The sequence below is a fragment of the Emys orbicularis genome, chromosome 8 (assembly GCF_028017835.1).
Source record: "Emys orbicularis isolate rEmyOrb1 chromosome 8, rEmyOrb1.hap1, whole genome shotgun sequence".
In the NCBI taxonomy this organism is placed as follows: Eukaryota; Metazoa; Chordata; order Testudines; family Emydidae; genus Emys; species Emys orbicularis.
Genome location: NC_088690.1, coordinates 49,944,534 through 49,959,432, shown reverse-complemented (window position 1 = coordinate 49,959,432; position 14,899 = coordinate 49,944,534). Strand labels below are relative to the sequence as shown.

The following is a 14,899-nucleotide window of genomic DNA, read 5'->3' as shown; positions in this document are numbered from 1 at the left end:
CTACCTAAAGTGCTATGAAGGTTTGAAGGTCTTAACATGATTAAAACCTAATGTTGTTCACACTGTTGCAGAACAGTTAGACGATCTAGTCGTATTAGATGGAAAAAGCAATAAAAGCAGTTATACAATATTTGAGTTTCATGTATTCATGCAGTACTACTAGACCTTACATGCTTTAAACCAGAAAAATATACCCCCACATTGAGAGGGTTGTTTTGCTTTTTTTTGTTTTCTCCCATTGAGGTTTAATGAAAACAAATGTATCAATATTCAAGTTCAATATAGCATAGCAGCACTTAGCATCAAAAAGACAATTCTCATAAATCATATGAATTCAAAAATATGCAATATAGAGAAGATGATCATGTAAAGATCTAGGCCGGAAAAAACGTAGTACCCTGGTGCCTCCATGATGCTTATTGATGTTCCTCACTACCTGATGTTTCTAGTTTTTCACCATATAAAATAAACTGAGAGCCCTTAAAAGATGGTAAAAAACCTAACAGAATAGAATTGTATGGTACTTATTAATGTCCATAACCCTTAACTGAGAATTGTTAATATTAGCTAATTGCATTCATGCACTAACATTACTCAGGCAAGTACAAGAAGAGTTGTATTATAAAACTAAAGAACCTTTTAAGAATTTCCCCATGCATTCAGTCTGCTTTGTGTAACAGCACATGAATAAAAATGACCTTAAAGCCAGCACCACAGCTTGCCAAGGAGGATCAGCCCACTATAAGGAGAAACTTCTGGGGGCCTGGAGCTACTATAGCAGCTCCTACCCCAATCTCCCCTCTATTGAGCCCAGTGTTGGGAATGTGGTTAGGAGAATGGAGTTGTTCAGGGTTCCCCTCTACACCAGCAATCCCCAATTACCATAATGGCGCCTTGGGGCTAATAACGGTGTAATTTAGGTCATTATAAAATCTACTCTGATTGATGCTGAAGCACCTGCCTGGTGCAGATCCAACCCAGGATTGGAGAAGGGCACTGCTGGCTTATAACCATATTTGCATACATTCCTGAGTTGTACTATGCGTTCTTTGGCCTCAGCCAAAGATATGAGCCAAAACTTTTTTCAGAGAAAGAAGTAATATCTCCTTACTGAACATGGGTGTCTTGGTTCATAAAAAAAATCAGAACCTGCTCAAACCTACTGCCTTTGCTCAAATTCATTCCCCACCATTCTGCAGCTGGCATGGCAAAGCATGATGACCATGCAGGAGGGGATCATCATGACTAGCTCAAATACAGCTAATTATATGCTATAATCAGCATGACTAGCTCAATTATAAATCACTAGATCTATAGTTAATTAAATTAACATTTTTCTAACTAACACATAGAATTCCTAACACATACTTTACAGGGACAAATCCTGATATATTCAGGCAAAACTCCATCTGATCCAAATTCTATTCTCTTTTACACCAGTGCAAATCTGGAGGCAACTCAAAAGACTCTGATTACTTTAGTGGAGTTACTCCAAATTTACATGGGTGTAACTGAAAGTTGAATTAGTGAGACTTTTGCCTGTTTAAAGACAGAGTAAGGTCTTCAAGATTTGGCGCACAACTATGCTGTATGCTAAATAAAAACAGAACGTGCCGTACAAATACAGCCTAGATTGTCAGTAAGTGTAAATTGATATCACTCCACTGACTTCAATGGAGCTACACTGATTTACGCCCACTAAGGATCTGGCCTTGTAAAAGGATAACAATAATACTGTGGTAATATCAGAATATACAATATAAGGTGTAAAAATTGATCATCTCCAACATTTGCTTTTATAAATGTATTTAAAATATTAATTGCACTCAAATAAATTCATAAGATTCAAAGCAATTATTCAGTGCATTGTTTAAAATTATATTATCCGTGTAAGACATCATTAACACAATAACTGTTAATTGCAAGTCCAAAGGTTAGCAGGTCATGGGTTGCCAACCCTACTGAGGCTTTCAGCAAAGTTTTCTTCAGCTTGAAGGGCCATTCAGATATGCATTACATAAAATCTCATATATTGATGGGCTTCAAGTTCACAGAACAAAAACATTGCTTACTTATCTTAGGAGCTATGATTTATACGAAAGGACAGAAACTCATTTACAATCTAATAAGTCTATTGATGAAATAAAAAATCCTACATTAACAGAAGAGGAAAAGCAATGCCTAATGCATATTCATAATTAACATTTGAAGTTAGTAACATATACACTTTATTTTGAAATTAGTAAATTACCCAAATGACTCATGCAGCTTGTGATGCACATTGGTAAAGAATGCTAATATACTGCATTGGCCTGCATCTTTCAACCTCATTTTTGCAGAATTAAAGAGACTTTTTATTTTGTATTTGCAGCGCAATGGTTCATAAACTACTTCTGCCAACTATTGAGAAAGTTTTCACTATGTTTCTGCCTTTGATACTTTACAGGTTGTGCTGTCACAATCAATAAATTGTCTTTCTCCAAGGGCATATTTTTCAGATTTAGTCTGGAAGACTCTAGAATTAACTTGGCACAAATTTCCTGTGTGTTTGTCAACAAGACTATGTAAAGCACAGTGGTCAGAAATGTTATGAATACTGTGGCCAAGCAATATCCAAATGTATTGCCTCATGTATATGTAGATATACTGGAATAAGGTATATATAGGTATGTGCTTATATTAAATTTCCATAATGGCAAATGACTTCCAAGTTCTTTTCTAACACCTGGTTCTAATTAGGTCATGTGACCTACCTGGGTCTCATAACAAATAGATTTAAATATTTTCAGCCTAAATCTCTTCTCATTTGCCCCTACAGTAAACGATTTTAACTCCTGATTTACATGAGCATCAGAGGACCTTTATTTGAAATGTACATGAGATATTTCTGGTATATGGGTATACAGATACAGCCTGGGGACTTGGTGAGGCTAGATAATTTGTAATACCTTTTTAAAATTTTTCATTTCCAGCTTGTGCAAGGATTTCTACTGACTGTTTCTCCCCTTACTCATACATACTTCACTGGGGATAGTCAAGTACAGCTACAATATTTTGATGCATACATGTGCTGGAAAGGAAATGTACATGAAACTATGCATATCAGATATATACATATATAAGTAGCCCAGAGAAGTGTCAAAGGTATGTTATTTCACCACCAGAAGGTAGAAGACAGTGTCACTGCTACCTTCTCTCAGGAGTTTTGCTTGCGGTGTGTATCACTAGTTTCCACCAGGTATTCCATACGAAGCGAGGTTGTAGGAGGAATAGTAAACAGGAGAGTACTGAGGCCTTGGCTACACTTGCGGATGTACAGCGCTGTGAGTTAAACCTGACTTCGTGCAGCTGAGTAGGGAAAGCGCTGCAGTCTGTCCACACTGACAGCTGCCCAGCGCACTGTCGTGGCCACATTTGCGGCAATTGCAGCGCTACTGGGAGCGGTGCATTATGGGCAGCTATCCCACAGAGCACCTCTTCCCATTCTGGTGCCGTGGGTTGTGGGAAGGCGGCGTAGGTGCGGGGCATTCTGGGTCCTGTCCCAATGCCCCGTGATACATCGCTTTGCATCCCAGAAATCCCTTTGTTTCCGTCCACCTTTGGCGCCATCTTTCAACAGTTTCTGTGCAGCGCGATCTGTCTGCGGGAAATGGAGCCCGAACTGCTGAGGTGTATGCTGACTTATCTCGCCAGCACGTCACGTTTGGCTGTCGAACTATTCCTTAAGATCCAAAGTGACAGTGAGAGTGAGGAGTCCGACGATGCTATCGAGCCGTGTAACGCGTACGACACGAAATTGCTTGTGGCATTCACGGACATGCTCAGCACCGTGGAACGCCGCTTTTGGGCTCAGGAAACAAGCACAGAGTGGTGGGATCACATCGTCATGGAAGTCTGGGATGACGAGTAGTGGCTGCAGAACTTTCGGATGAGAAAAGCCACTTTCATGGGACTGTGTGAGGAGCTTGCCCCCACCCTGCGGCGCAAGGACATGAGATTGAGAGCTGCCCTGCCAGTGGAGAAGTGGGTGGCTATTGCAATCTGGAAGCTGGCAACTCCAGACAGCTACCAGTCGGTCGCAAACCAGTTTGGAGTGGGAAAGTCGACCGTTGGAATCGTGTTGATGCAAGTTTGCAAGGCCATTAATCGCATCCTACTCAGAAGAACCGTGACTCTGGGTAACGTGCAGGAAATAGTGGATGGCTTTGCACAAATGGGGTTCCCTAACTGTGGCAGGGCAATAGATGGGACGCACATTCCTATTCTGGCACCACCCCACCTAGGATCCGAGTACGTTAATTGGAAGGGGTATTTCTCTGTAGTTCTCCAGGCACTTGTGGATCACCATGACATTAACACAGGCTGGCCTGGAAAGGTGCATGACGCACACATCTTTCGGAACACTTGGCTGTTCAGGAAGATTCAGGCCGGGACTTTTTTCCCAGAGCGGAAGATCACGGTAGGGGAAGTTGAAATGCCCATTGTGATCCTTGGAGATCCCACTTACCCGTTAATGCCGTGGCTCATGAAACCCTACACAGGGAGCCTTGACAGCAGCAAGGAACGGTTCAACTACAGGCTGAGCCGGTGCCGAATGACTGTGGAGTGTGCCTTTGGCCATTTAAAGGCCCGCTGGTGATCTCTGTATGGGAAGCTGGACTTGGCCGAAAACAGCATCCCCGCGGTTATATCCGCGTGCTGTGCCCTCCATAATATTTGTGAAGGGAAGGGTGAAAGCTTCACTCAGGCATGGATCTCTGAGGTTCAACACCTGGAGGCTGAATTTGCACAGCCAGAGAGCAGGGCTATTACGGGGCCCAGCGCGGGGCTGCAAGGATTAGGGATGCTTTGAGGGAGCAATTTGAGGCTGAAAACCAGCAGTGATATCTGGTGCCCTGCACGGGAGTGAAGTGCAGTAGTTCCAATCTTTAGGAATCAGTGTTTGCTAAGCAGACAAGCAGACTTGCAGTGCCTGTTTATTTCCTGGGCTAAGGAGTCTTTTACTTTATGCAATAATAAAGAATGTTTTCAAAGCCAAAAAATCCATTTATTGAAAAGAAAAAAAAATTTATTTATTGAAAAGAAACAAGGGGGTGGAGTGGGGAATGGTACAATCACAGATTTGCGTATGTCCTGTCTGGTGTGCTGTGCAGTGAGTGCTGCACTTCAGGACAGCTATACTGCATGGTGATGGGGGTTGAGTGCAGAGGGTAAGGGTCGTGGTTTTCAGGGCTGGGTGGTGAAGATATTGGTGTTGGAGGCAGCGGGTGGCGTGAAGAACACGGAAGTTGGGTAAAGTGGGTTGGAGGTGACAGTGGGGCACAACGGAAAGAGTTTTGGGACAAGGGCTGTGGGAGGGGGGCGTTTGCGTTTGCGGTACTGCTCCTCTTTCTGCATGGCTACGAGCTCCTGGATAGCATCTGCTTGGCGCTCCAGGATGCTTATGAGCTGATCCGTGCTTTGCTGCCGGTGCTCGGTGCTTTGCCGCCGGTGCGCTGCATTTTCCTGGCGGATCCTGCTTTCTCCCTCCAGTTCTGTGCTTTCTCATTCTCTTTAATAGATTGCCACATCATTTCTTGCAGCATGTCTTCTTTGCTTTTTCGCGGTCTCTTCCTGAGTCTTTGCAGTCTCTGAGCAGGCGATAAGAGGGACGGCTGAGGTCTCAAGGTTGATGCAGCTGTATAGGCAAAATGCAACATTTAACAGAGGCAGCATTGTTTATACCAGACAGAGTAATGATTCCCCCCGCACTTAAGGAGTAGAAAACACACAGGGTCTACACAATAGCATAATTTTCCCGTCCAAAACAGAGCACACATATCTCACGGGAGCCTCAAAATGGTGAGTAAGGGGGACTGATTGTTTCAGGGCTGCACTGTCCTCTGGGTTTCTGTGCCTTGGGGAGAGCCAACAGCTTCAGGGGGCACCTACACTGAACACTGTCCCAACATTTTCCACAGGAGTTCGTCCTGGACGATATCTCGCTGCTGAGGGTGACCTGGGAAGCAAGGGAGGGTCTTCTACTGCAATGCGGCTTCCGCCCTGGCCCATATGCAGCTTGCCTGTGTGCAGCAATGGTCCCCCCCACCCCTCGCGGCACAGTGGCGCAGACACATTAGCCTGGCTGGGACAAGGACCACGGTGGCTCTCCCGATAAACCTGCGCAAGCGCATTGCACACGTTCTGGATGAGACATTCGAGGAGATTACCGAGGCCGATTACCGCGATGTGATAAACCACATCAATGCACTATTCCGCATCTAGGCATGCATGCCTAACCCTCCTCTCCCAAAGAGCCCGCACCGAAAAAAATCCTTCCCGGAAAAAAAAAACGCTTACCGGGAACCTGCTCTTCTGTTTGTCCTCCACCAAGTACCGGCCGCTGCAACTGGCTACCTTCCTCCTGGCTCGAGAAGAGCTTCTGGCTGCATGGCTCCAGGGATTCCGGGGTGTCTCCATCCGGCCCACCACCATCACTCCCGTTTTCCTCCTCCTCCTCCTCCCCCCCCCACCGGCTCTGAAGTGTCCATGGTGGTACTCGGAGTGGAGGTGGGGTTAACCCCAAGTATCACATCCAGCTCTTTGTAGAATCGGCAGGTCGCGGGGGGAGCACCCGAGCGGCGTTTGCGTCGCGGGCTTTGTGGTAGGCACTCCGCAGCTCCTTCACTTTAATCCTGCACTGCAGGGCGTCCCGGTCATGGCCCCTTTCCATCATGTCCTTTGATACCTTCCCAAAGGTATCGTAATTCCTACGGCTGGAGCGCAGCTGGGACTGTACAGCTTCCTCACCCCAAACACTGATGAGGTCCACCAACTCGCCATTGCTCCATGATGGGGCTCGCTTGGCACGTGGAGGCATGGTCACCTGGAAAGATTCACTGATAGCACTCCACACCAAGCCGGGCTGAGCAAACAGGAAGGGGATTTTTAAAATTGAATGTAAAGGGTGGGTCACATGGTTGGTTACCTGAGGCCAGGGCAGTAGAGTTTGAACTGATGACCAGAGTGGCTAGAACAGGCATTGTGGGATACTGCTGAATAATTCTGGAGGCCATTCACAGCGCATTGGGCAGCCACACTGGCGCCACAGTGCTGCTGCGGCAGCGCAATACTCGCTATTCCTCTCGGGGAGGTGGAGTACATGCAGCGCTGCAACCACGGAGATATAGCGCTGCAAATGCCTTGCCAGTGTGGACGGGGAGTGAGTTACAGCGCTGGGGGCGGCTTTACAGCTCTGTATCTCGCAAGTGTAGCCAAGGCCTGAGACAAAGTAGCTCCCTACTAAATTATTTTACATCTTTTAACAAACGCCTGCTAATTACTGTTCATTTAATTCCAGTGGCATGCAAGTTACACAAAATTCCACCTACTCACTGACTTGTAACTTATACCAACATTTATATGTTACTTAGAGCTTTGATATTTTGAAATCAAGACTTTCAAATCATGTGTGTTACACTGTAATTCAACTGGGAGTGCTATCTAGTGCAGTGGTTCTCAACCAGGGGTCCTGGGACCCCTGGGGGGCTGTGAGCAGGTTTCAGGGGGTCTGCCAAGCAGGACCAGTGTTAGGCTCGCTGGGGTCCAGGGCAGAAAGTCTAAGCCCTGCCATGGAGAGCTGAAGCCCGGGGCCTTGAGCCTCGCCACCTGGGGCTGAAGCAGAAGCCTGAGCATTTCAGTTTTGCGGGGCGCCCTGTGGACTGAGACCCTGGGCACCTGCCCTGCTTGCTAACCCTTAACACTGGCCCTGGCTTTTATATGCAGAAAAACAGCTGTTACAGCACAGGTGGGCCATGGAGTTTTATAGCATGTTGGGGGGGCTCAGAAAGAAAAAGATTGAGAACCCCTGATCTAGCGGATACTTTCAAATGCAATAGATTTATCCTCTGTTTTATTTGCTTAAAGAAAGATCAAGAGCCACAATAATATTTAAGGAGATAACATGATTAACTAACTGATAAGACACAGGTGTTTTCCCCTTGAGTTTGATTAATCTTACATTGAGTTACTTTTCGTAATTAACAGCTGGATTGCTTCCATATACTTTGATGGAACACACCTTTTATGCAGCTAAAATGGTCCAGCTGCATGCTAACATTCCATTCACTCCAATGGAGCATTAATGGATGGTACAGCAGAGGAAATGTAGTGAAATGAGAACTGCAAAAGCACTGAAATAATGTAAAAAAGAGATATTTTTAAAAAAACCACAGCAATGTTAACACTTAGTAAATGAAGGAGATTTAGTTTTGTGGTGAGTTCAGGGAAGTTGATGTAGCTCTCAAGCATGTCATCATACATAGAAAAGTTTGTAATAATTAATCAACCTAAAGACAACTTTAATTTATGTTTCTTTTTTAATCAAATGCTTGTATTTCAAAAAGCAGCACAGGGGTTACTGCTTACAGATTCTTATTGGAAAGATTCCCAGTGGCTTCAGTAGGCTTTGGATCAAGTCTTGATAAAGTATTAGAGTCCTCTTACTTTTTGGACTTCTGATTGATGTGTTCCCAATGATACACTGTCCCTCCAAAAATTGTAAGTGACTACTATACTCCACTATCACACATGAAAGAATTCGTAGATATATGAGATATATTAATTACGGCCAGAGAGATGATTTGGACTATTTCGTGTAGCACATGTTAGACAATCACATGAGAGGCTTCCCTGTTTCTAAAACGAAGCTGATATTTCATTTAAAGAACAATTTTACAGAGCTGATGCAACTGGAGCTAGCATACAGACTGATTTCTTGGTGCCTCTTCAAAATTCTTCCCTCTCGCAACCTGTTCTCCTCCCTTCCAAATTCTATGGAGGTTGGTTCCATGCAAATTGCTGCATGCACAGTCCTCGTCCGATGGTACCTTTGAGTCCTCTGAGTGCAACTTGTATAAACAGAGACATAAAAGTTACACATTTGGGGTCAGATTCTCCGCTGGTGCAAATATGTGGAGCTCCATTGTCTTCTATGGAGTTACATTGACTTACACCAGCCAAGAATCAGGACCTTTATTATTGCTATTGTTATAAAAAATGAAAACAGTTTTTTAGGTTTTTTTAAATATTGATGAAACAATATGATGTAAGAAAGAAAGAAAGAAAGAAACTCAGATGATAAGGATGAAAAACATACAATAGAGTTATACCTCCTATGTTGAAGTACCAAAGTATCTAGGGCAGAGGCGGGCAAACTGCGGCCCACGGGACTGTCCTGCCCGGCCCCTGAGCTCCTGGGCTAGCCCCCAGCCACTCCCCTACTGTCCCCCCTCCCCCACAGCCTCAGCGAGCCGCGCTGCCAGCGCTCTGGTCCGCCACTCCAGCGTGGTGGCGTGGCTGGCTCTGGCATGGTAAGGGGGCGGGGAGAGGGGAGTCCTGGGGGGCAGTCAGGGGACAGGGAGCAGGGGGCAGTTGGATGGGATGGAGGTTCGGGGGGGGGGCGGTCAGGGGACGGGGAATGGGGGCGGGGGTTGGATAGGCGTGGCAGTCCCGGGGGGCCTGTCAGGGGGTGGGGTTGTGGATAGGGGTCGGGGCAATCAGGGAGCAGGTGGGGTTGAATAGGGGGTGGGGTCCCTGGGGGGCGGCTAGGGGTGGGGGGATCCCGGGAGGGGACGGTCAGGGGACAAGTAGCGGGGGGGTTGGATGGGTCGAGGGTTCTGAGGGGGGCAGTCAGGGGGTGGGATGTGGGAGGGGGCAGATAGGGGGCGGGGGCCAGGCTGTTTGGGGAGGCACAGACTTCCCTATCTGGCCCTCCATACAGTTTTGCAACCCTGATGTGGACCTCAGGTCAAAAAGTTTGCCCACCCCTGATCTAGGGTACCAAAACAATGCCCATGAATGGGGGATTCAGTTGGAATGTAGATGGCAGAAGGTATGCATATGGAATATTTCACCCTAAAACTTATTGTCTTTCATTGTTTTAGTACACAATATTAACCTGAACACAACATTCAGTAGGTTAATTTAACTTAACAAATAAACAGCATATGCATTATTTTAAATTCACAAACTAAAATGTAGTTCTTCAAGGAAGGAAGGAAGGAAGGAAGGAAGGAAGGAAGGAAGGAAGGGAAATACTAATAGTTTTTTCCCCAGCTCTAATTATGATGATCATACGGTCCTAAATTGAATCCATAGCCTGAATATCAATGTAGCTTGATGGAATTGAATGTGAAATAGATGCAATATGAATTATTTCATTCAGAAGAGCTCGTGCACATTTAATCTCTGTCCTGTCTCAACACAGTGTCTACAACCTGAATACTGGATGGCTTCTATTAAACAGCTGAGTTTTCTTATCTTTTATTTTTTGTTCTCTTCTTTGTAAAAAGCCAAAGATTAGTTTTAGTCCACTATCATAACTGTCCACTGTCATAACTCTGCATATGAACTAACGCCTCTCCCCAATCCAGATTTACTGTAAGTCTGTGATGCTTTTATAGTCTTCAGGAAGCCTTAATCTATCAGACTAAAACCCTAACCTTGCAAAGATTTATGCACAGTGTTTAACTTTAAGCATGTGAGTAGACTCTCGGTGGGGTCTATTCTCATGCTTAAAGTTAAGCATGTGCAAAAGTCTTTGAAGGATCAATGCTATAGTGAGGTAGCAGCACTGTGCTTAGCTAAGATATGCAAATATTATAAAACTTTAATAGAATTTGCTCCATCATAGTTGCACAGCTTTTGTGTCTGCTTTCCATGAACATTCAGGCAGTTGGGTCTCACTGCCACAAATGTTTGCACAGAGTGGTTTTCTAGGTTTCATGTCATCGCCTGATCAGATAACCATAGAACTGAAACAATATGTCATGACCCAAAATCACTACTAACCAATGATAGTTTGAATACTGAGTATTGAATACTCAGAATTGTCCATGATCAGTCTACCCAATAAATTTTGGAGGAAATAAATCATCGAATAATTTCAAATAAATCTGAGGGAATCACAATGTGCTTGTGGACATTCTAAAAGCAGAAAAAGAAGATAAAGCCATTACATACATTATTTGTTCAACTCTAATCTTTAATAAAATAGACCGTGTAATCCCATTAGATGTTACACATACCCATTAGCTACCACTGAAATGTTAATTTTTCCATTACATTAACACCATTTTCACCAAAATATCAAAAGATTAAGGTTAAAGGACTAGAGTTCCCAATAAGTTTTCCTTTAGAAATTCCAGACATTTCACTGGATAAGTATTCAGCCTACAAAATGAGCTAATAGTCCAGTGCAGTTCTAAGTGGATATGTGGTATTAATTTCACACTCTCACCAGAAGCTAAGGACTGAATCGGCAACTATACTTATTGTCTTACCTTCTGGAAGGTAGCCCCTTCTCCAGAATAAGACCGGGGAGGCAATGAGCTTCTACAGACTCTGTCCGTATTGCCTGGTCTTGTGGATTGAGGATGCCAGTCTCCAGAGCTCTCAAGAAAACACCTTTCTCCACCTTTAAATTCACAAAGAAAACAGCTTTTAACCAAGAATTTCAACTCCAATGCTTTTCAACTTGCCCTGTGGGCAGTAAAACAGTTGCTAATATCAGAAATGTTTTGCTTGCTGTCTTATTAGCCAGCCTGAAAAATTTGTACGCTATCAATCCAACAAACCTCATTCATTACAGACTCAATATTGTAGCAGCATTGAGCAAAATTAAAACTTCTGCTGTAGCTTCCTGTATAAACCAGGATGTTCAGTGATATAACAACTTGCATGTTTTCAATCCAATTGAGCTGAAAATTGCATTTGTAAGTAAATAATTAGCTCAGAATAACAATTTTAAAAGAATGTTTTTGATTGGCAATTTTTTTTATTAGACTAGATTGTTTTGAATTAACAAACATACCTTGTGTGCAGCATTGTTGTAAAAGAGCTCTGTGTAAGCTCCAAAGCCTGTCTCTCTCACCAACAGAAGTTAGTCAACTAAAAGGTATTACCTCACTCACCTTGTCTCTCTCACATATCTTGGACATTTACTAATTTTCATTATTGGGAAATTATTTACAGTACCTATTTTCAAGCATTTAAAGAAAAAATCCCCCCCAAAACCCTAAAAATGTAATTCATCCCTTCTTTTTGTGTTAGGGGACCTTTCCACAAAACAATATTTTAGCATGGAAATCCCATTAGTGCAAACACCAGTGTTGCTGTATCCGGGGAACCCTAATGTGGACACAGTTCTATTGGTTTCTGGTGGCTTTCAATTCCATTGACACAGCACAGTGGTTCACAATATGCCAGCTGCCTCGCGGCAAGGATCACAGACTGGTCAGTGTGCGGGGGCACCGTCAGCTCAGTGCAGAAGGGTTTCATGTCCTGAGAGGGATGCTACGAGCACAACTTCCTCCTTCAGACGGCCATCCAGGAGGCCAGGAGGTCCAAGAGGCAGTGCGCAGTAGCGTGGCTTGACCTGACCAACGCCTTTGGGTCCATACCCCACCATCACAGCTTTGCCACCCTGGGAGAGTTCGGGATGCCAGAAACCTTCATCCAGATCCTCCGGGACCTCTATAAGGACTGCACCACCACCATCCGTGCCACGGACGGAGAGACGGACGCCATCCCCATCTGCCGCGGCGTGAAACAAGGATGCCCCCTTAGCCCCATCATCTTAAACCTGGCCATGGAACCGCTCATCCGAGCCATCTCCAGCGGCCCGACCGGCTTCGACCTGCACGGCAAGAAAATCAGCATTCTGACCTACGCAGACAATCTGGTCCTGACAGCGAACGACCCAGAGAGCCTCCAAGGTATGCTAGATGCCACCAGCCGCTACTGACTGGATGGGGCTCCACTTCAATGCAAAGAAGTGCGCAGCTCTGCACATTGACGGCAGCAAAAGGGACTTGGTGCAGGGAACGGGGTTCCAGATCCAGGGTGAGCCCGTCATCCCCCTGGCAGAGGGGCAGGCATACCAGCACCTAGGCACGCCAACAGGTTTCCGTGTCCGGCAGACACCCGAGGACACCATCCAGGAGATCTTGCAGGACGCCACCAAGATTGATGCCTCCCTGCTGGCACCTTGGCAGAAGATAAACGCCCTGAACACCTTCCTGATCCCACACATCTCGTTCACTCTAAGGGGATCCGCTGTGGCGAAGGTGCCCCTCAACAAGGTAGACAAGATCATCCGGAAGCTGGTGAAGAAGTGGCTGTTCCTTCCCCAGAGAGCCAGCCATGAGCTGGTCTACATCACCTACAGGCACGGCGGCGCCAACGTCCCCCGCATGGGTGACCTGTGCGACGTCGCTGTGATCACCCACGCTTTCTGCCTGCTGACATGTCCTGACGCCACGGTGAGGAACATCGCGGCGAACCCCCTGCGTGATGCAACAGAGAAGCAGATCAGCAGAGCCCTCTCCAACCAAGACATCACCAACTTCCTGAGCGGCTCCTTCGATGGGGAATTCGGACGGGACGAGCACGACATCGCTTCACTGTGGTCCCGCACTCGCAACGCCACGTGTCGCCTAGGGAAGCACATCGGCTGCCGCTGGGAGTGGTGTGAGGAGCGCCAGGAGCTGGGAGTCCGGGTGCCACAGATCAGGTCCGACGACAACACCATCGTCACCCCGAGCGCCAGGGGCTTGCTGGAGAGGACTCTGAAGGCCACCATCCACTCGCTGTACGTGGAAACCCTGAAGCATAAACCAGACCCGGGTAAAGCCTTTGATTTGACCAGCAAGTGGGACGCCAGCAACCACTTCCTCGCTGGGGGCGGCTTCACCCGTTTCGCTGACTGGCAGTTCATCCACCGTGCCCGGCTCAACTGCGTCCCGCTCAACGGAGCTGTCCACCACGGGAACCGAGACAAGCGTTGCAGGAAGTGCGGCTACTCCAATGAGAGTAGCCTGCCCCACGTCCTGTGCAGCTGCAAACCCCACTCCAGAGCCTGGCAGCTGCGCCACAACGCCATCCAGAACCGCCTGGTGACAGCCATCGCACCACGCCTGGGGGACATCTCTGTGAACTGCACCATCCCCGGTACCGACAGCCAGCTATGACCTGACGTGGTCGTCACCAACAAGGCCCAGAAAAAGATCATCCTCGTCGATGTCACGGTCTCCTTTGAGAAACAGGACCCCGGCATTTCGCAAAGCCCGAGCTCGTAAGCTGGAAAAGTACGCCACCCTGGCTGACACCCTGAGAGCGAAAGGCTACGAGGTGCAGATGGACGCCCTGATTGTCGGAGCCCTGGGCGCCTGGGACCCCTGCAACGAGCGTGTGCTGCGGACCTGCAGGATTGGTTGACACTACGCACGTCTCATGCGGCGCCTCATGGTCTCAGACACCATCCGATGGTCCAGGGACATCTACATCGAGCACATCACTGGCCACCGACAGTACCAGGAGGCGTGAGCCAGAGTGACATCGTTCTCCCACTACGAGAAAGAGACCAAGTGACCTTCTCCGTTGGATCATATGAAGTGGAACCATAAACTCCCTGAACATTAAATCTCACCAAATGAGGGTCAATCCATCCTCATCATCATATCTACTCATTATACTCCACATCCGAACATAGCCATTCTATGAACTTCATACCCTCATATCTCAATGCCTGTACTTTGACCCATCAATCTTTTACCCCCAATCGGGGATATTGCAGATTATGTATTCCTTATGCCACCTGATCTTAAACCAAACTTTGCACCCTCGATAATCTGTACGTTATTCCCTGATAACCAGAAACTTCTATGCTCAAACTCTGTTCACTTTTTTTTTTTTTAACATCTTAATAAAAATTTTAAATCTGTTAAAAATGCTGAAGATTGCCAGAGGCTTGTCTATGCCAATGCTCCCAATAGCATTACCACTGATGTATGGCTCAGTGGTTTGAGCATTGGCCTGCTAAACCCAGGGTTGTGAGCTCAATCTGTGAGGGGGCCATTTA

The 14,899-nt window shown here is 46.3% G+C and overlaps 1 protein-coding gene across 1 annotated transcript; it reads left to right on the top strand.

Moving 5' to 3' along the window:
* Window positions 1–12,788: 12,788 nt before the first annotated feature.
* On the top strand, window positions 12,789–14,009 carry LOC135882884 (uncharacterized protein T26G10.4-like). The gene has a single exon (XM_065409920.1). It carries the CDS (start codon window positions 12,789–12,791, stop codon window positions 14,007–14,009), a length of 1,221 nt encoding a protein of 406 aa, XP_065265992.1.
* The last annotated feature ends 890 nt before the right edge of the window (window positions 14,010–14,899 follow it).